The 22,530-nt window shown below is 46.2% G+C and overlaps 2 protein-coding genes across 2 annotated transcripts in view; both read right to left on the bottom strand.

Annotated features, from left to right (window-relative positions):
- Positions 1-21,405, bottom strand: part of plxna3 (plexin A3) — a 76,457-nt gene extending 55,052 nt beyond the window's left edge. The window contains exons 1-4 of the mRNA XM_034589946.1: positions 21,109-21,405; positions 2,893-3,315; positions 2,122-2,312; positions 101-648 (exon numbers count right to left, since the gene is read on the bottom strand). Of these exons, the coding sequence (XP_034445837.1) occupies positions 101-648; positions 2,122-2,312; positions 2,893-3,200 (1,047 nt within the window). The 5' untranslated portion in view covers positions 3,201-3,315; positions 21,109-21,405. The remainder of the gene's footprint in view (positions 1-100; positions 649-2,121; positions 2,313-2,892; positions 3,316-21,108) is intronic.
- Positions 7,672-22,530, bottom strand: part of ptpn18 (protein tyrosine phosphatase non-receptor type 18) — a 47,726-nt gene continuing 32,867 nt past the window's right edge. Inside the window, exon 17 of the transcript XR_004614366.1 lies at positions 7,672-7,692. The gene's annotated coding sequence lies outside the window, so the exon portion shown is untranslated. The remainder of the gene's footprint in view (positions 7,693-22,530) is intronic.

Genomic DNA, 22,530 nt, shown 5'->3' with positions numbered 1-22,530 from the left:
CAGAGTCTGAGCGGCGCTGGTTCAAATCCCAAAGATGCCCCAGAGCAAGGCACCCCACCTTAAAAAAAACACCCAACAAGTCACAGAAAAGTTTATTTACCTGAGAAAAGACAACAAACAGGACGTCGTCGTCCTCCGACAGGCCGAGCGCCTGGGCGAGCCGCCGCCCCGGCTTCTGCTTGTAAGCGGCCTGGACCAATCGGTACTCGACGCCGTCCTTGGTGCAGCCCAGAGGAAACTCCACATACGAGTAGAACTCAGTGTCGTTGGAACACATTCTGACGATCTTAGAGGTGAAGAACTTCTCTCCGCCGGCGTCCATCTGCGTCAGCTGCGTGTCCAGCTGCAGCGTCAGGAAGTAGACGTACGTGCGGCTGGAGAAGCCGTAGACGTAGTAGATGTCGAAGGCCGGGTAGAGGGACAGCGTGTCTGACGGGATCTTGATCTGGGATGACACAAACTCGTCCTGGTAGACCAGCGAGAACATGTTGACGCTCTCCTCGTCCGCCACCAGCTTCCTGCTGGACAGCGTAGGGAAGTACTCCGACTTCCCATCGATGGCGGCGCCGATGAACAGGCGGCTGCCGCCCTTCATCGGCTTCTTCCTCTTGGGGTCAGCTGTCCAGTCGTCCTCTCCCACAACCACACCTGCAGAGGACAGATGTTCACAGATGTTCACAAGTGACTGGATGATCATCCTTTCTGCTCCTCCTACCTTTTTACTGAATTAATCAATTTCTCAATTCATGGGTCTCCATTTGAATCCATTTTAAAAATCCTGTGGTGACGTCTTAAAAAAAGCTAGAATCAAAATAACCATCGTCAGCCTCCTCATCTGTTCCTGAACATTATGATGTCACAGTGAAGTTGACCTTTGACCCTTTGGACATAAAACATCACATCATTGTGACGTGTTGGATGTGTCTGTGAAATCTTGTCATAATTAGCACATTAACTCTTAAATTATGACTGAACAGAAAAACCCTGCGGTTGTTTTTTGTTGGTTATTCCATGTGTGACTTATTGTGTTTTTCTAATGTGCTGGTTAATAAAAAAAGAAGGAAGTGCTCCTTCTGACACTTTACAGTTTTCACTTTAGAATTTTCAGCGAAAACAAAGTTCTCAGTCAACTTCCTTGTTTATTGTTCTCTGTTCAAAAACACTGATATTTTAGCAAACGCTGCGAGACTGGTCGTCGTTCACTTGACGTTGTTCCTCAAACATCTTCTTCATGATTATGTTTGACTCAAAGACCCAGAAAATATTTTTCCATTTTAGCTCAAAATTTAACAGATTATTATTTTATAAAACTTATTGCTGATAGATTTCATTTGTTATATAAAAATCAAGGTTCCAGCTGTGGAATGAATCCGTCAGACGTCTTCCACCACAGGAGCTCAGTGAGACGTTGTCGGGTGTCAATCATCCTTCAGCGGTTTTGTTCAAAGTAAAATGTGCAGCAGCTGATCCTGCATAAAAACCTGTCAAATATTTTGACACATGACTGACGAGCGCAGGTCGACACGTTTCCGCAGCTTCTCACGAACAAAGTTGACAACAAACGCTGCAGCTTTGTTCTTCCTTCTGTTTCGTGACATCAGCAGAAAATCGGAGCTGACGGAGGTGAAGCTGCAGCCGGAGCCTCCGACTTTAGAAAACAACAGCGTTTGTTCTTCTGAGGACGTTCATCATGACGCCATGAACATGTAATTACACTTGTGTCATTCTATGTCAAATGGACGGAGGCCTCATGCAAATGGTGTCTTTTTCAGTTTGTGTCTTAACTCTCTGAGACACGGAGGCTTTAAGAAACATCTTTCTTCTCTTCAGTGTCTCAGTGTTTTTCTTTGTTTTCTAACCAGACGTTCAGTTTTAATCGTCCATTAAATCTTCGTGCCGACACAATTTAAAGCCTCGTAAATCAGAAATGTTTCAGTTCATAAAACACTGTAACCAAAGTGTTATATGGTAAAATACAACAGATCTGATGTGCGTCAGTCTGAAGATCCAAAGAATCTGTGTACATAGAACGAACTTTGACTATTTTATCATTTGGAGACATTTGATAATGAAGATCAAGTCTGTAAAGAAAAACTAATTCTCCATCTGGACTCAGCTCACCTGCCATCCCATCAGCCTCCCTGGCTCCCGACAGGTAGTGCTCCTTGCGGTGATGCGGCTCGCCCAGTTTGAAGAGATCCTCCAGTCGGAGGAACTGACACACCCCCTGCCAGATGGAGCCGCACGCCACCAGCCTGTTCCCCGTGTAGTCCACCAGGAGGAGCTTGTTCACGTTGTCTGACGACTCCAGCCTGAGGACAGACGGGTGAGGGGTTAGACGGGTAGGAAGTTAGACAAGTGAGACAGGTGTAGTTAGGTGAGACAGGTGTAGTTAGGTGAGACAGGTATATACAGGTGAGACAGGTGTCGTTAGGTGAGACAGGAGTAGTTAGGTGAGACAGGAGTAGTTAGGTGAGACAGGTGTAGTTAGGTGAGACAGGTGTAGTTAGGTGAGACAGGAGTATTTAGGTGAGACAGGAGTAGTTAGGTGTGACAGGTGTAGTTAGGTGAGACAGGTGTAGTTAGGTGAGACAGGTGTAGTTAGGTGAGACAGGAGTAGTTAGGTGAGACAGGAGTAGTTAGGTGAGACAGGTGTAGTTAGGTGAGACAGGAGTAGTTAGGTGAGACAGGTGTAGTTAGGTGAGACAGGAGTAGTTAGGTGAGACAGGTGTAGTTAGGTGAGACAGGAGTAGTTAGGTGAGACAGGAGTAGTTAGGTGAGACAGGTGTAGTTAGGTGAGACAGGTGTAGTTAGGTGAGACAGGTGTAGTTAGGTGAGACAGGTGTAGTTAGGTGAGACAGGTGTAGTTAGGTGAGACAGGTGCACACAGACCGGTGAGCGCAGGCCCTGACGCTGGGCGGGGGGTAACACTTGGCGTTGTCCTCCACGGGTCCGGTCATGTGACTCCTCATCTCCGTCAGATTGGCCGACAGCTTCAGGACTCGGTTGACGGCGCCGACGAACACCTCGCCCGTCCGCCGGTGGACGGTCAGGTGGGTGAGGGAGGTGTCGAACGCCCGGTACGCCGCCCGGCCCGATGCCGCGGAGGGAGGGGGGGGAGCAGCCGGGGCAGAGAGGAGGGGGGAGGAGAGGAGGAGGAGGGTGAGGAGGACAAGGAGGAGAGGAGAGGAGGAGAACATGGCGGATAAAGAGAGGAGGAGGAGAGGATGGAGGGAGAGAGAAGGAGAGGAGGGGAGGAGGAGGAGGAGAAAGCTGGCTGCAGGTCTGACGAAGAGTCGACTCAGTGGATCATGACTGTGGAGAAACAGAGAGGAGAACGTTACTGTCAGTGAAGAAGAAGAGGAGGAGGAGGAGGAGGAGGAGGTTTAACTATGCATCACAAATAATCTACATACTGAGATCATGTCATGTTAGTGGCCGCCGGAAAAGCTTCGGAAATGTGCAAAGCGACCGACTCGGACTTTTGGGCTCTCGCTTCCTGAAGCTCCAGAACTTTTCAGGAAAACGTCCAGACTCCACAGACGCTGCTGTTATTCTAGAAAATTCTTCATCAGCTTCTTTTGAAGAAAACCTACAGACTTATTTACCAGAAACTCAAAACACACACACAGCTAATCTCTGTGTGTGTGTGTGTGTGTGTGTGTGTGTGTGTGTGTGTGTGTGTGAGATGGAGGCAGATAGAGTTATTGATCTGTTTGCGTCTGTCTTCTCACTGATTCTCTCATAAAGCTTCAGTAACTGAGCTGGATGGAAACTTCACTCTCGTCCTGGCAGCCGTTTCTCCTCTGTTTACGTTTGACTGACAGCTCTGATTACACACACACACACACACACACACACACACGCACACGCACACACACACCATCCATCGCTGTGAGGTAGAAACCCTCTGAAAGCTGAATCTTAATCTGCCGTCCTGAACGAGACAAAATGGAGGATTGTCACCCTCCAGCAGAAAAGCGTCTCGCTGCAGGTTTCACATTAAAATTCCTGCTGCGTGTGTTTTCTCAGCTGAACTGCTCCACATCATCCTCCTGTTTTCAGCTCGCACACACTGATCGATACCAGAGAACGTGAGACGCTGAGCGGGGAGACGCTCTCGACTCACTTCCCCCTGTCACGCGTTCCTGTTTCTCGTCTCGTTCGGAACGTTTTCATCTCTCTGAAGTTTGTGGAAATTGATGTTTTTCAGGGATCAATGTGATGCAAGAAATCCACCGTCGCACCAGCAGGTTATCATGTGACTCTGTTCATGTACACACAGACACACACACACACACACACACACACACACACACACACACACACACAGAATGTTACCTAACACTGCAAATCTGCATCTGCACAACCACCTCAACCATGATGCAGCAGTTTCTTTGGGGCGTAATCCTGATCTACTTCTTTCAATATCGAGCTGATGCAGAATCTGATGTGATATTGATCCGACACTTTGAAATTACAGCTGCAGACACTAAGGCTGCATTCATACTGCGTTTTCATTTGAATACGGCTTTTTCAAAGTAAAACGATCCCCGTCCACACTCGCATGCCTGAACATGCAAATCTTATATGTTCACATCAGGGATCAGAGACAAACTGCATTTCCATCCCTTCTATGTCCTGTACATGGCAGAGTCGACTTTGACCACTTGACCACTCACGTTCACGGGCCGTGTGTGTGTCGGTGTAAACTGCTATTGTATTTAAACAGATTGTAATTGACTCTCCACGTTGTTTTCTACTCTGGAAGGACGTCATGTGACAGGAGCCTGACGAATCAGAGAAGGCTACGTTGTGACCCAATCAGCAAGAGCTTGTGAGTCTACGTCATCGTTTGCGAACATCTACGTTTCTGCTCGTCCAGACTAAAAGCAGAGTTTCCAAACGTCTCTGTTTCAGACGCTCTAAAACTCACCAGGTGCATCTGAAGCAGAGTTGACGCCATTTTCAAACTAAAAGTACAAAAAGTGCATCCAGCCTCAATCTGACACATTTTATTTTGCAGACGCGACCTGATCCAAATACCAAAGATCCTGATTCAAAACTATAAAACTGATGAGCTGAGATTCTCTACCTCCTCCATGTTAGCAGAGGAAACATGTTGAAAACCTGTTAAATTGATTGGTGGATTCGGGGAACGCGTGCATCTGCAGGATCTCTGCACCACGGCTCCGCTCCACCATCACTGCTACAGACTCTGACTCCGATAGTTACACTCTATGGTTTCCATAACAACCTTTTATCGACCCATGACTTCCAGGGGAATAACTTGTTTTAAGGTTTGTTTGAATCTTCTTTGTTTCCTCAGTTTGTTTTAAAGATAAAAAATTAAATTGCCTTTGAGTCCAGAAGAAAAGTGCCGTCTGTGTTCAGTCCTGATATGTGAGCAGTAATCTGAATCTTAAATATCAACAGTGACAGCTCTAATTTGTCCTCACAAACAAACTGCTGTAATCTTCTGTCCCATCTTGTTAATTCTAGCGTCGGTGAATAAATCACATGGAGCAGATGAAACCGCCTCAGACAGATCGTCCTCGGTGGAGGTCTGGGCTTCTCTCAGCAGCGTCATTAAAACATCTGAAGAAGAAGCTCTTGTAGTGTCATTCAGGAGACGTCCTGGAGGTTTGATGAAACTAAATAAATCCTCCGCACGGCGACTTTCAGATCGACTCTCGGAGAACGGCGGCGAAGAGACGTCATGTGACTGACTGATTCGAATGAGGCAGCAGAAGAAGGGACGTTTTCTACTGAATGAATGGATGGATAATAAAGTTTTCACTTCGCTGGCAGAGACGTACAGTAAGTTCAACAATTAACCCCGTGACACACACACACACACACACACACACATACTGAAACACAAAGAGGCACTGAAAGATCAGCACATTAGTTAATTAGCCTGCTGAGCTGAGGGGGAAACGAGAGAGAGGAGAGGTCGACAGATGGACCGGAGAGAGAGAGAGTGTGTGTTTCAGTGTGTGTGTGTGTGTGTGTGTGTGTGTGTGTGTGTGTGTGTGTGTGTGTGTGTGTGGACGACAGACAGCTGGCCAGACAGTGGGGACAGATAGAGTTTCTCTAACTGGACTAAGATTTCACTGAACCATCCATCACCTCACTGAACCAACGGCTGTGTGCGTGCGACTATGTGTGTGCGTAGGTGTGTGTGTGTGTGTTATGATCTGTAGCTAATGATTATTTTCATTCCTGATTAATGTTTAAAATGTGCACAAAGTTGAAAGCATTAAAATGCTGATGAAAGGCTCGTAAGAGTCACAGAGTCGACGTGTTCCAACGTCTGAAACACAAAGATCAGCAGCGAGTTCTGTATAAATGGAAAAACTAAGAGCTAAGTCAAGCTGCGTTGTTCAGATCGTCATAATGAACAAACCAGAGAAGACGGAGAGTTCCAGTCACTCAGCCACACAAGTTTTCAACACTACAGCTGTTCTCAGACCTGCACTCCGGATATTTCCCTGAAATGTTCTGGTTCTGTAGGTGAGAATGGAAACGTCTGAGTCACTTGCTTCAGACATTATCTGGATCTTTTACTGCAGCCTCCTCGTAAAATGTCAGCGTGAGCGAGTGGACGTGTTGACGAGGTTTCTAACACGTGACGGACGTGAAACTGGAAGAACTCATATCTCAGGATGAAGAAGAGGAGCCGTACACGTAGAAGACGAAGACGTCAACTTGGAAACACGAGGAGATTCCAGATCTTCTGGTGCTGAGGGCCGACGCCGGTGTGGATGAGCTGTAAACAACAACACTGATCTTTCCACAGCAGAGTTTATACGTCATGTCCCGCCTCCTGCTGCTCTACAGGCTCCGCCCCTGCTGCTCTACAGGCTCCGCCCCTCGCCTGGATGTTCCCCACATGTTCCTGTTTGAACGAGTCGGACCCGACAACCTGCTGCTGCTGCTGCTTCACAAACTAACTACAGGAAATGTCCCACGGAACTGAAACACAACTGAACACTGGATATTACCCATGATCCTCTGCTTCCTGAAGCAGAAGAGCTGCTGCTGTAACAAATCCACCAAACTCTGTTCAGAACTCTTCATATTTTAAAAGTTTCCTGCTGAATATTGGAGATAAACTCAGGTTTTTAATAACTTCTGAGTCTTTTTAACTGATCTCAGTTCAGCTTCACTCTTCAACTGGAGCTGGTTGTGACAGTTGAAGCTGTGACTCTCAGTCAGTTCTTCTCACAGGAGACCGAACCCACTGGAAACACCGATGGACCCATGTAACACAGCTGCAGGTGTTTAATAACTGACAAAAGGAGAAGATACAACATCCATCCTCCTCCAGCTCTGCTCTGTCCATCTCCTCCAGCTCGTAGCAGACCACCCTGCAGCTCTCACCACCCAAACCAGCGGGAAACTGCAGCACAATGTGTCTTTGTCCTGGTGTTTACTGGAGCCTGAGATTCAAACAGGGGCTCAGTCAGAGAGATGGAGGGGTGAGGAGGGGGTAACACGGGGTCACAGGGGGGAGGTGGATGCAGATGGGGTGATGGAGAGGGGATGGGGGGGGGGGGGGGGGGTTATGATGGGGAGGAGTTAGTGTGCCCTGTATGTAAAGACATTCAGAGGGAGACTGTACAATATACTGATTATATTAACTATTAATAAAAGACATCAGTGACTGAAGTCTTGACTGAGTCAGGACTGATCCAGATAGATCTGGAGTCTGAGTTGGGACTTGGAACTGAGTCAATACTGGGACAAGTCCGACCTGGACAGAGTCTGGACTGAGTTGGGACTTGGGACTGATCTAGACTCATCTAGACTCATCTAGATTATATTAACACTTGTTTTTCTGAGACGTTTGAGGTGCAGAGATGAAACTGAGTGAGAATCAGAACCTGCTGATCAGAGCTGGAGAAGAAAAACTAAAAGAAAAGGAGGTGAAATAAATGGGAGGTTTGTGTTTTGCTGATGTCGAGCTCTGTGAAGGTCACTTCTGTCAAACCAATGTTTTCCTGACGCGGCGACTTTTTTATCACGGCAGGAAAAAGACAATCTGATGTTGAAGATGTAAAAAAGAAAAGATTTGATGACTGGAGGATGAGTGTTTGTCTGTTATTTATTTTATCTCAGTAGGAGAAAGCATCATGTCACTGATAATTTATCTTAACATTCCAATTACATTAATCACACAAAACCGTTTTGTGGAGCGTTGAGGAAACACGTGTGTAGAACAAACATTGAATTCTTAATGTTCTTCAGTTACAAACAGATAATAAGAGCAGCAGACTGTCCCTTTGAAGTGAGACAGTGACTCTTTGTGTTGCTGAAACAATAACCATCTAATTGTGTCTGATTGTTGTGTCACTTCCTGTAATTACATGAACACAGTGAACTGTGAACCACTCCAGCAAGGACACTTTCACTTTACTGTGTCTGCCTCTGTAATTACAACCCACTGTAAACCATCTCACTGTGCTATTAACAGCTCCGACGCTAACATGCTAACACGCTGCGAGGCCCACGGCGTGATCCCTTCGCCCTGCGCCTGTGAAACCCAGCTTCGCCCCGCTGCAGGTGAAAAGACCACGGTGCTGTTCTTCTTAAGAAGGTTCAGACTGAACTGAGTGAAATAATCCAGAAGTGTTTATTTCTCTAAATGAAAAGAGAAGGAGCTTCAGTGCTTCCTATCTTATCTCCTTTGGCAAAGGAAACATCGGACCATCCTTTCTGAACGGAGAGGAGAACATTTAAGGTGACGCAACCTCATAGTTGAACCTGATCACCTTTGTTAATATAAAAAAAACAGAGCAGTTGTTTTATTCTCCTGAAACGATCCAGAACTGATGTGAATCCTCACATGATCGTCTCAGCGCCAGATGTTTCTTCACTCTCACATCTGCCCAGTGAGGAAATAAACTGATTTAACTTAAGGTTTACAATATCATCATCACAACTAAATACTTTATTTCAATCCCCTGATTGTGGAATGCACAAAAGATCTCCTCTTAACGATTATATAAAAAGGTTAAAAGCACCATAACAGGAAATTAGACATACTTGTGTATAAGTATCATTACTCTGGTCCCTTGCTAATTTTAGTTTTGATTTTTATCCAATTAATTTTTCAATGGCTCAAGTTATAATCTATTGTGTTGTTTATTTCTGAACTGCTGATGTCATCACACTGAGACGCTGGAGGACGTCTCACCAAACTCGTAAGAAAACTAAATATTAAATGTTCAGCGTCACTGGTTCCACAAACGTAATTTAACCTGTTTAGAAACCACCAGAGATAAAACATCCTCATATCTGAACCTGCCTGAGAATTATCACGTTTTTAGCTTTTCTCCTGTGTGAGAGAAATCTAATGATCGTTATCAGAACGAACTATGAAACACAGCAAACAGGAACCGCTCGTGATGAATTCGGCAAACGTTCATTTTTCAAAAATAAAACTAACTACAAGCTGAAAAACTGCACAGCTCACAGCATCACTCACTGAATCCAAGGCAACAATATTCTCCATGTTTCATTTCATCTGTGCATAAAACTCAAGACGTTTAATGAAACTAAAGACTGATCATCTGATCAATCATCTGATCAATCATCATTATACTGATATTCAATAAATGTTCTACACTCAAATCTGGACGTTAGCCACCGACTCACAACAGCTCCATTAGCCATTAGTGTGTTTATAAAACAGTCCATCAGACTCCATCATTACCACAAGGTCACACACACACACACACACACACACACAGTTATTTCATTAGAGGGAAACTCTGTTGTGATGGTGGTTGAAGGTTTTTTATTTAATGGCTCAGCTGATGGAAACCAGAGACGCTGAACATCTAAACACGTCTGACCCTGAGCGGTTACAGCGGCGGTCAAACTCCAGCTCGGTTAAACAAGCACCTTCCAGACAACGGCGCGATCCTATTGGTCAAATAAAGAGGGGCGGGGCCTCGGAGCCAACGGCAAAAATGTGAAAGTAGTCAAACATGATTAGTGGCTTCACTTTGGCCGGGAACACATTTTCATAACTCTGTTACCTGGGTGATCGGATGATATCAAAATAAATAACTTTGTTGTTTATTCATATTTATAATTTATGGGCTGTTTTGAAGCCTCAGCTCCGTCTCGTTCTTCGGCTCCTGATCCACGACGTCTCGGTTTATTTCAGGTTCACGCTGACGGATCCAAAATAAACCCCGAGCTGGAAACATACATGTGCTGACTGGGCGCTCATTCATCGTGACCTCTGACCTCTCCCCGTACGTCACTGCCGCTCTGAGTGGCGAGACAGAAAATCAAAACAAAAGCTTAATACCGTGACCGGCGGCGGAGTCACGCCACATTTAAACTGCGCTGAAGGATATTTTTATCCTGACCGAGGTCACAGAGCTGCAAACGAAATGATTGGATGCAGAGACGCCATCCATCAGAAATAAAGACGAGCAGTGAGAGACGAAGACGAGGACACGTCCCACGTTACTGTGATGATTCCTCTCAGAACGTTTGCGTCGTCTCCGACACACAGAGACACGACATCACTTTCAAAATCAGTCGCATTCAATGTCACAAACATACGAAGACTTTTCTCAGATGAACAAGACACTAAAAACCATCTGAGGCCTTTTTAACCCACTGACAACGGTCCTTACGTTATGTTGTGTTGTGTTGCGTTGTGTTACATTGTGTTGTGTTGTGTTGCGTTATGCTACGTTTCAAATTGTGGTAACAACAGGTGGTGGGGATTTCCCTTATCGGCGCACAGGGAAATTGTTGTTCACATGATTCTATTCAAATAGATCTAAAATATAAATATATAATTTTTAGAACATTCATTGTTTTTGCAGCAGAAAGTCAAGTCACCTCATCACGTTAAATGATCGTGATGACATCACTACGTTTCGTTAAGTGCGGTGGAAAACATGTAGATCACTCTAAACAAAAAATATGTCATAGTTCAAATTAATTCATTTAGTTTGCGTTTCTATATTCAGAATTCTTTTAGATCAAGATGTTTTCATTTAGCAAAACTTTCTAATTCATTCATAACTTAGTCACAGAACCTCCGAGCTGAGGTTGTACATTTTAAAGACATGACGCATTTTAGGATTCTCAGGAAATGACATCACAGTAAGAAAACCACATAAACACCGGAGGAAGCGTGAAAGAGAATAAACTGAAGATGTGTTCACTGTTTAACCAGCTGTGTGACATCACAGGCTGTGGGAGGGGCTTGAAACAACAGATCGATGTTTACTTTGAAAAACACTGAAATGTTCACGCTGTGATAAATCAGCTGAAATCTGTCAAAACAGTGAAATGCTCCTTTAAACTTTTCACATTACTGGATTTTATCTCCCAGCTCCGACATCAGGATCAGATCAGCCCCCCGGACTGAAAAAGCTTTCTGCGTTGGAGACTCCGGCCTCGTCACCGCTTCATTAGCGTCTCATAAAACCCGTTTCCCCGTCGCCTCAGACTGCAAACGTTAACAGCAGCTATTTTAGAAGCTGTGAAGTCCGATCAGAGCAGGGTGGGAAACACGTCCTCGGTTTCAGTCATTAACGCAGCGGACGGACCACGAGGTTTCATTTCACACGTTCTCCTCCAGTGAGACTCAAAGACACGTGTCAAGCTCTTCACAGGGAAGGAGAAGAAGTGAAGCCTCTGAGCAGGAGGACGTCTTCAAACCCCGCTCCTCCTCATGAGACTCAAACTGAACTGTGTTTGGTTTTAGACTCTGAGGTGAAGTGTCAGGCGACACAATGTTTTATCTACTGTTTGTATGCGGACGTCAGATTCCTGCTGAACCGGCACAGAGACCATCTCTCACACAAACCCAGAAACACATAAACCTGACGTAAAACAGCGACGTCCACGGGGAATCAACCTGGGTCCTATTTCTGCTCCGGACTGAAAGTGGGTGGATCCACCATCGGATTTCGAGGCTGTGGTTCTTGCTGTCTTCAGGTCGGGACTGACATCCGTCCCCTGACTGACATCCTGAGTCTGAAGCCGTCACACAGACGGACGAGACAGACGCTCCTCTTCTTTCTCTCCGATCTCTGAAGGAGACTCTTTAAAACACAAATAAACTGGTTGCTAAGTAACAGAACCTCGCACACGTTTTCATCCACATGTTATTTTTGTGTTTTACTGCTGGTCAGAAGTATGTGGACAGCTGTTAACACATGTGACACCATGATCACCGATGTTCTGCTCTCACGGTGAAGCTGTGGGGGGGCATCACTCCCTATATTAGCATGAACATATGTTCAAACCCCCAAACCAGGACCCTTTAGTGAACCGCACGTTTGTGCACGCGCACATGCACACTCCGCAGGCCCTTTCATCAAGATGGGGGAGGATTCTTTCAGCACTTAGCACACCTGCCGAGCGCACCTTTCAGTGGCGTGAACGCAGCTTTGTCGTAGCCGGGACCGTTACAAAGGAAGGAGGACGCCCCCTGGAGCTCCTCAGAAAAGAGGCATGACAGCGAACCGTTAGCATATGTCACAGCCTGTGACTCACAGGTTAGCAACTGCCTCCACGATTGATTGATTGACACACGCACGCGGACCAATCAGTGTTCAGGAAATCAAGAAATCCAAAAAAGTGTGTCATCCAACTGAACACAGATCTGGTGCTGCTCCGGCACAACGGAAGACAAAATACAAAAAAACATGATAAATACTCGTTAAGGATACTGAGCAGATCGGCACTTAAACTGATAACGAGAAATTGTCTCCAGAAAATGTCCCCAAGAGAAATGGAGAGACGCAGTTCAACAAATATATCAAATGGAAAATCTACCTCACAACATGAGGGGGAACTTAAACCTGTGGAAAAGAGACTAAATGGTCTTTCTACTATGGAATGGTTCATGATGAATAGAAATATGTGGCATGTGATGCTCCAGCTAAAATAAACCATTGTATATCTTGTGTTTTTATTTCTGTGTATATATTGAAATGTGTCGAGATTCAAAACGATTAAGTCGCTGTTCTCTCAGCTCACTTCACTATTTCTGTCACTTTTCATAAGAGCAGCTGAGCTCAGTTCTGTGAAATCCCTCTGGAGAGACGCTTGTAAAAATGTTACACACTCAGGTACAAATTCATCATGTCTGGTTCCCGCAGCACTGAGATGTGATGCTTCTGTACGACTCAACTGAGGAGAGACGACGGCTGGGGCCAGACTCCGGCGGACGAGTCTCTGTGGTTCACGCCAGAGAAAGAACAAATAACTCAAAGAGCTCGTTCTTCCACCATCGCTCCTCATAGCTGCCACTTTGAATATTTTTGAGACTTTAATTTGTTTTGATAGTCATCTCAGAACAGTCCACACAAAATGACACTTGCCTCCAGCAGAGGCAAGCTACCGAACATCCCATGAAACATGAGAACACGAACAAACGCGTCACATTCATCGTGACAATTTGTTTAGTGCTGCGGAGGCCGAGGGGACGAAGCTCCTACTGAATCGGCCCCGTCTCCATTTCAGTGTCCGTACATGAAGTGTTCGTCGTCCTAATAGAAAACACTTTGTATTTACTGAGCTGCTCCGACTCTTCACTGCTCCTCCATCACGACTCAACTCAGTGACTGCAGACGTCTGAGCGCTGCTGCAGAAACTCTCTCCGGGTTAGAGATGATTCACCGAGCGCTCCGTGTGAAGCTGACTGACACTGTAACGTCACATTTGTTCCACCTTTGCTTCTGACAGAAAACACTGCGCGCTGTTACAGGTCCTCGAGCACAGGCGCTTCTCAGGCGTCTGAACAGGCCATGCTCGTCGTGGTGTTTCATCCCGCTGGAGGTTGTCGGTCTGTGAGAGCGACGCTTTGTTAAAGAGCCTCAGAAGCTGCAGGATGGATCGTTGCTGAACTAGTTTCACGGTTTCTTCAGATCAGAACTGTGATGGTACATTTCATGTTTATGTTTTCGGTCATAACACAGAGGTTCTGTACATGGGAACAGAAATGTCCATGTCAGTGTCTGGATCTTCTCCTGCAGCCTCCTAGTAAAATGTCTGTAACATGTCAGAGTGAGTCCATGTGAGAAAACAGCAGGAAAATGTCCTGAAGCTTCCCAGTGAGCGAGTGGACGTGTGGATGAGGTTTCTAACACGTGACGGACGTGAAGCTGTTAGAAGGATGAAGAAGAGGAGCCGTACACGTAGAAGACGGAGACGTCAACTGGGAAAGACGAGGAGATTTTTCTTTTGGAGCCGACGCTGGTGTGGATGAGCTGTAAACAAACCATGTGATCTCTGCAGCAGAATTCACACCCCCGCCTCGTGCCGGCAGCTCCGCCCCTCACTCGATTGCTCAAGACATTTTTTATGTTATGACTCTAAATTGAAAATCAAGTCCGGACACAATTTAAAGAGCCTGAGGTTCGTTTTCATCCCCCCCCCCCCCCATAACAGCTCCAGCCGTGTTCAGCTAAATATTTGTGAGGATAATATCAGCGGTCGGAGGTAAAGCTCAGACCGTGACACACTCCACCTTAATGGTTTAAACAGAGCTGAGAGAAGCTGAAGAAACAGCCTCAGACTGGTTTTCTACGGTTTAACTCATTTACTACAAATCACATGGACTTTACATTCCTGTCGACCGCTTAACAAAACACACGCCAGCGTCACGGCTCGGCCAACGCGTGTTTACGTTTCAGACGCTCCGATCTGCGACGTGACAGTTTGTTCTGGGGAAAGAAAACTGGACCAGATCGGTCGTTAATGAGAGAAAACTGAGGTACGATCCTTTAAAGGCTTAGACCAGCTGTGAACTGCAGGCTGAACACACACACACACACACACACACACACACACACACACACACACACACACACACACACACACACACACACACACACACACACACACACACACACACACACACACACACACACACACACACACGATTGTACATTGAGCCCGACCAACAATAAAAAAAAAAGATTCCTGCGATGTCGTTATCAAACCCTTATGACCACAGACTGTAAATAAAGATGGACGACAGACGTGCTCCTCAAAAGTGAAGCCAAACCATCTCGATCGCCCCCTGGTGGCTGCCTACAGTTCAGGTCATAAACCTCCGTGTTAGCAGATGGGACATGGACCAAAAAAGATGGTTTACTGTCCTTCTATTTAGTTCTTATCACACTGATCATTTTGTTTTTGATCTGATGATATCAAAAAAAGTCTGTGACGTCATGATTGACAGCTGAGACGGACTCCTGATTGGTCCAGAGCGTGTGTGAAGTCTCCAGAGAGTGTGACCGCAGCACGTGTTGACTTTTCAATCTTCCAGCAGATGTCACAGACGTCACTGAAACATCACACATGGTTTTCATTGCAGCTCAGCTTCATTTTTATTTAAACTTCATAGTTTTTGAAAAGCTCTGGGGAGTGAGACTCTGTTCCTGCTGCTGATCCTCAGGAAAGTTCACGAGGAAGGTTTTAATTTACCTTCTTCAAAAATCCAATCATCTAGTTTTAGACTTCAGTTCACAGTTTAAGTGAATACCTAGACTGTGTCTTAAAACACGCACACGTATGTGCATGTGTATTTATTTGACCCTGGCCTTGCGAAGGACTACACACAAACACACACTCTCTCAAACACACACCCACAGGATGAGCGAAGGAACTGGGAGGAAACAATCAGCTGACACTCTTTACTTCCTCCCTCGATGCCTTCTGACCTCGAGCAGCTGGACCTGTGTGTGTGTGTGTGTGTGTGTGTGTGTGTGTGTGTGTGTGTGTGTGTGTTTGTGAGATAGTGTGTGTGTGTCTAACACAACTACAGAGAGTATTTCAGATATCTCACAGTTTCATTTCCTCTGGTCTCATGGTTCAGTCCCAGCTCTGAGCAGCTGAGTCACAATGAAGATCATGAACCAAACTTCATATAAATTATATATAAATTATCTGTGTTTACATTCAACTGCTTTTATGCTGAATTATAACTTCATCTGTGTGTGAAGTGATTCCTGTTGTCGGGGGTGTAAAAGCTGGTGAGTGTGTGTGTGGAGGAGGATCAGTGAACCTCCAGGTGAACCAGGGAGCGGTGACAGGCACAGCTGAGACTAGTTGGCCAATCAACTCTCCCTGGAGCGGAGCTGCCAGAGAGGGGGGGGGGGGGGGGGACTTCATGAGACACAGAGACACAGAGACACATGGGAAGAGACATGAAGAGACACACAGGAGTGAAGCTCATAAAGGACTAAGCTGCAGAGATAGAAACTGCTGCTTTAAGTTGTGTTGAATTGATGTTTTCTCGTGTGTTTCAGAATAAATCATGTTGAAACCCGAATGGTTCGTCTCCGGTTGTTGTGGGGAGACCCGGTGCCCAGTACAACAAACTAATGGAATTAATGGTCCGGGGAGAAATAAGTAAAGAAAAATCTGATTAAATTGTAATAGTATTGAATCACAATGAAGAAAATAAAGAAAAGAAAATCAGTGTCCGTGTATCGTGATTATTTGAATCAGATCTGTCATGTCTGTGCCTCTGGATCTGTTCCTACACAGACGTATTCTGTCCGTACTCTGCGTTCATTTCGTCCATCGCGTTTTTCCGAAAGATTACAGGTACGTCTGAAACAGAAGAGAGGCAGCAGTACCGCTGGAAATCGTTGGAGGGCCGAGTAGCAAATAGTTCAAGCGAGACGACCGAGGAAGAAACGGACGACCTTTTTGACGAGAACCTTTAAGCGTTGGTGAGACCCTGCTGGCGTCTATATGCCGTTACTTCTTTAGTGAAGAGAATTCATCATCCACCTGTTGCAATCTATTTGACAACCTCACAGACAAACCGCCATTTAACAAACAATACAACAACGTTCTTATCTCTTCACACGCTATCAAAAACCTCCTACTCCACCGTCGCCATGTTTGTTATTGCCTGAGACTCTTGACTCTGCACTGCCCCCTGGTGGATGTATTGCTCAGCAACCATCCAACACAAAGGACGCATGGAAGTCAGTCGGCAGCGACGTAGTTTGAGACGTGTCTCTTTTCGTATGCTAGGTCAGAATAAATGACGAGTTTACATCATCGTTAACACTTCATCTTCATGGCAGACGCACCACGCCGCCGTTTTAAGATTTACAGATCCTGAAGACGTTTTTGTAAAAGTGCTGGTTATAGAGGAGGAAGATGAGGATGAGGAAGAGGAAGTAAAGACACAGCATTCCTGAGCCGAGCTGATTTTGACTTTGGTCCAGAAGGAGACGACGTCGCTGCTCCAGGACATTTTCATTATTATTAGATGATGGACGGACGAGTCTTCAACGAGACTCAGAGCTGAAAATATCATATCAGAGTCTCTATCTGCTGACTCAGCGGCGACACCATCCCTGACTCAGCGTGTGTGTGTGTCTGTGTGTGTGCATGTGTCAGAGAGAGTGTGTGTGTCTATATTTGATTCTAATTATATATTAACAAACAACGAGGTCTGATTGTGTGACGAAGACAAAGATTAAATTGCAGACACACATAAGCACAGCTGCAGGTAACAGGTTGACCTGATTTCCACAAACGCACACACACACAGACACACACAAGGTCAAACACACAGACGTATATATGATCAATATTCCATAATAAGCCTCAGTGATGGATTTCCTATAGCAGAAGAACTGGGACGTTGTGGAGACAAGGAGGAAATCTCATTAAGTACACACACACACACACACACACACACACACACACACACACACACACACACACACACACACACACACACACACACACACACACACACACACACACACACACACACACACACACACACACACACACACACACACACACACACACACACACGTATGGAAAAAGTGATGTGTGATAAATCTGGAAAGTTAAGCTCGGTGTGGAAAAATGTCAATGCCCCAAAATAAAAGTCTCCATTTTCCACTTGACGACAGAAGCTCCGGTTCACTGCGACCAATCAGATTTTAACACATTCATAAAAAAATCTATCAAAACCATTTTCTAAGGTTTATTATAAAAACACACACGATGACACGTGCACTTATTCAGAAGAACACCGGGGAAACCGGCCGACAGTATCGTGTCATTTTTACAAAGTGTGGTCCACGACGATTACGAAAAAAAACGTTTGTTTGTAAACTGGGTCGATTTCACCATTCACGAAACAGACAGAACCGCCCCCCCCCCCCCCCGATCGATCAGCTCCAAAATAACTATCGTCAATCATACGTCAGATAACGGCCTTCTGAAGTGGTGACATCACGCAAAGACCTGATGACATCATCACATGCTTTTGATCTTGGCAGTGCGACTACAGCGGCGTCCAATTTCAGGGGCCACGCTCTTCATCACAGGGGCCACGCTCTTCATCCCAGGGGCCACGCTCTTCATCACAGGGTCCACTCTCTTCATCACAGGGTCCACGCTCTTCATCACAGGGGCCACGCTCTTCATCACAGGGTCCACTCTCTTCATCACAGGGTCCACGCTCTTCATCACAGGGGCCACGCTCTTCATCACAGGGTCCACGCTCTTCATCACAGGGTCCACGCTCTTCATCACAGGGGCCATGCTCTTCATCACAGGGGCCTGGACTGTCCCGTTTAGCTCATGTATTTAAACGTAATGTAAATATATCAGGCTTCACCTCCAGCTAACAGCTAACGTTACACAGGTTAATGCAACACTAGGTAGTTTTTATATTTACGACAAACGTCACACACCAACAACCAGAGCCGGAGCTAGTGCACGTGAGCACGGCCGTGTGCACGAGGAGGCTCAGACCGAAACTCGCATGTACGACATCGATCAGTGCTTCCCACCTGTAGGGGGAGCTTACGATTCTTGCATTGTGTGGCTTTTAAAAAACAAATGGGCATTCAAACTTTCTCTCCGTGCCCTAACGCAGCTCTGTTGCTAGGCGACAGCGGCAAGAGCGGGACAAGCTGACGAACCGAAACCTGAGAATTCATTCGTAGACCGTCTCATTTCGATTAGATCTTCACAATCTACGCAAAGTTATCAGACATTTTAAAGCTGATTCAGCAAATCAACCTTCACACTGTATTTTCAGCTGGAAATGTGTTTTCTATTTTATTAAATGCCAGAAACAACGAAGCGACGATCAGAATCGTTTTCTGTTATTCGGTAGATGAACTGTTTCCTGAGTCTACGTTGATCTTCATCGTGACGACGTGAGTCTTGACAGTGTGTTGTTGTTGTTGTTAATCCACATGTTGACGTGTGTTTGCAGGTGAGTGTGTGTTTGAGGTCGATGAATCCATCGTAATCTGATGAACTTCAGACTCTTCTCAGACACGAGGACGTTAAACTGATCTCTGGATACGACCTGACGAGTGGAAAACGCTCAGAGACACGACGATGATCGTTTCATTTCTACTTTGTCTGTTTTTACCTTTGAATCCTTTGATCCTTGTTGGAATCTGATATTTTATTTTCCTCCTCGTGCTTCGTTAATAGCTGATATTTTATTGATCTCCTCTTCGTCGTTAATTATCTGCTGATTATTCCTTTCACATTTAATCTGAGTCGATATAAATCTGAGGTAAATGATCCAGAAGCTTCTGTCGGGCTGAGCTCATGTTTTAAATAAGGTTTTATATAAATGATCTGCAGCTAATGATCGGTTTCATTACCGATCAATCATCAATACAAAGGTGGGAGAACAGTGGTGATAACCCCCCCCCCTCCCCCAGAAGAGAGAAACAGGAAACGCTCAGATGGATCAGGAGGAAATGTTGGATCATCATTAATCAAATAATTTTCTATCATTCAAACTAATCAATAAATCATTTGAATCTATTTTCTCCAGGGGAAGTAAGTACACGTGATCACTACTGATCGATCAACATCAGTCTGGACTCAGACTCCTCCAGTTTCCCTTTCTACCATAAACTCCTTCACTTCTCACCTAAATCCATGAGGTCATCGATCAGATGATTGATGAGTCCACTGACCAGCTGAACATCTGCAGCTTCTCACATCTCCGTCCACTCTGCATCATCAGACCACTCGCATCAGTTATTGATGATTTGACTGATCACCCACTGACAGTGAGTGGGTTGTTTCTGCTGCTGATCCTTTATCATAAAACCGATCATATTATTGTTGATCACCTTCACAACACGTCATCCTGGAGATCGTCGTTGTCTTAGGGGATTTTTAATGTTTATTGTTCAACCGATCACGTCACTGAGCGATTTCTGCATCTGTCCACAGTCGTTTTACAGGATCATCAGGTGATTGGTTTGATTACAGGTCGGAACATCTGACAACTGATCGGGTTGGAGAAGAAGTGATTGATCACAGGCGTCACTTTTAATGTCAATGTTCGTTTATCAGAGAAATCGATCGATAACCGGTCGAACACTTCGATCCGATGTGGGAGGAGAAGCGGGGGATCGATGGTTGCGAGACCCGGAGGATGGAGGCTGCAGCTCGGCTCCGGGGAGACGCCGGTGCGGGTTCGGTGCGGGAGTCGCGGCGGAGACGTTCACGCGGTTTTCGACGATTTAAAGCGTTTCTCCTGCTGCCTCCCCCTTTTGTTCTTTAATGGATCCACGTCTGGAGCCTCGCTACCTCCCCCCCTCCCCCCCCCCCACCGCTCTCCCCCTCCTCCCCTGCTCACTGAAAAACACACATTTTACATCTGCGGCCGCGAAAAAAAAAAACGCGTCTTTTACGCACAGAATTTGATCCGTTTCTAAAATTGGGCGAGAAAAGCGCAAAGAGAGGAGCCGCAAACCCGGTGCGCGCACACCGCACGAGGCCGCGAGAGGCTCCACAACAGCCCGGGAGGGAGCAGTCGTACCTGGGGTATCAACCCCCACAGCCCCGCTGCTCCCCCACCTCCCCCCCCCCCAGTGGAAAACAGTGGAAAAAAGGAGGAGAACGTTCACGCGCAGGAGAAGCAGCAGCTGAGCGGTGATGCGGCGGAGGGACGAGGCGTTTACCCCCCCCCCCCCCACAAACATCCACACACATAGACCCCCCCGGACCACCACCACCCCGCTGCCCCCGGATCTGCCACCCGGACCCGGACAGCCCCACCCACACCCTCCACACAGCTCCGGGACGTACCTGGACGGACACGCGCAGAAAAGTCCAGTTCGGTTTAAATCCACAGTCCCACGCGCTGCTGCTGCCTTTCTTCTTCCTCTCCCTCTTCGCCTGCTCCTCTTCCTCAGCTCATGTACCTGAGCTCAGGTGCGTTGGGCCGCGGGGACAGTCCGGGCGCGTGGAAGTCTCACGCGTGGAAACAAAGTGGAGAATAATCCTGAAAGATGACGGAGCGAAGCGGCGCGTCTCCCCCACTCACACACAGCCTTACTCGGCTTGGCTCGGCTCGGTCTGCCCCCTGCTCCTCCACAGCCACCCCCCCCTCTCCTCCCCCCGTCTGGACCGTACCACTGTGCGCCCTGGAGGGAGGGGGGAGGGGGAGAGAGAGCCGCTGAGACAAAGCGGTAAAAACCTCACGGAGGGGTTTTTACCAAAGGAACATTCCGCCTGTGATCTTCTGTCTCATCAACGTGATGCAGTTTGGACTGAGGGGTTTTATCTCGTGTGTGTTTCCAGGTGTGAAACCGCTGGTTCACACCTTCACCATGTGTCCTGTGGTCGAGTCCAGCTCCTTAATCTGCTGTTTGTCCTCCTCCCTGAGCCAGATGTGGAGAGAGAGACTGGGGGAGAGACACCAGCCCACAGCGAGAGAGGGGGGGAGAGAGAGAGAAATATATAGCGTCGCAGTGGAGGTGAATAAATCTATGGACACATACACACAGAGGAGGAGATGCATGGAAATGAATGAGGATGGAGAGAGAGAGAGAGAGATGAAGGATTAAATGAATCCACATTCAACAACTTGAGTTTTAACATTGATCAGGTTCTGATTCATCAATCAATCAATCAATCAATCAATCAATCAAAATAACAAGTATCAATAAATCAAGACAAACAGCAGCTCAGGGATATCAGAGAGTTCACTGTGCATCTGGATAAACGCTGAGATATAAATAAATAAAATAGAAGAAAATAAGAAATAGAAGAGAAGATTATTTTAGAACAGATTTTTATTTTCCACCAACCAGAGACGAGCGCAGCCTGTCAGGTGAATCTCAGGGTGAAACAACCCACCGGCTCCGTCCCCACAGTCCGACTGCTGCTGGCTCCACTGGTGGAAAGTAACTGAGTACATTGGGTACTGAGTACTGTACTCGAGTACAATTCTGAGGTACTTTTCCTCTGCTTTGTTTTTTTCCTAATCATGTTTTCTGTGAGTTTTCAGTGTTAAACATAGAAGCTCAGCCAACGTGACAGAACCGACACGAACCTGATTATCATTTCAAAATATGTGTTGGCAGGCCTGGGTCGGTTTCCACACTCTGGTCGGTGTCTGTGAGTCTAAAGACCGAAGATCTAAAGTCTGACATCACCTGTTATGAGCAGTGCAGTGACCAATAGAATGAGACATCCACTCTAATATGTTTAAAGAGGGACTGCGCA

This window comes from Hippoglossus hippoglossus, chromosome 7 (genome assembly GCF_009819705.1).
Source record: "Hippoglossus hippoglossus isolate fHipHip1 chromosome 7, fHipHip1.pri, whole genome shotgun sequence".
NCBI classification, from domain to species: Eukaryota; Metazoa; Chordata; class Actinopteri; order Pleuronectiformes; family Pleuronectidae; genus Hippoglossus; species Hippoglossus hippoglossus.
The sequence above is the reverse complement of the archived record's forward strand: the minus strand, read 5'-3'. Positions and strand labels throughout refer to the sequence as shown.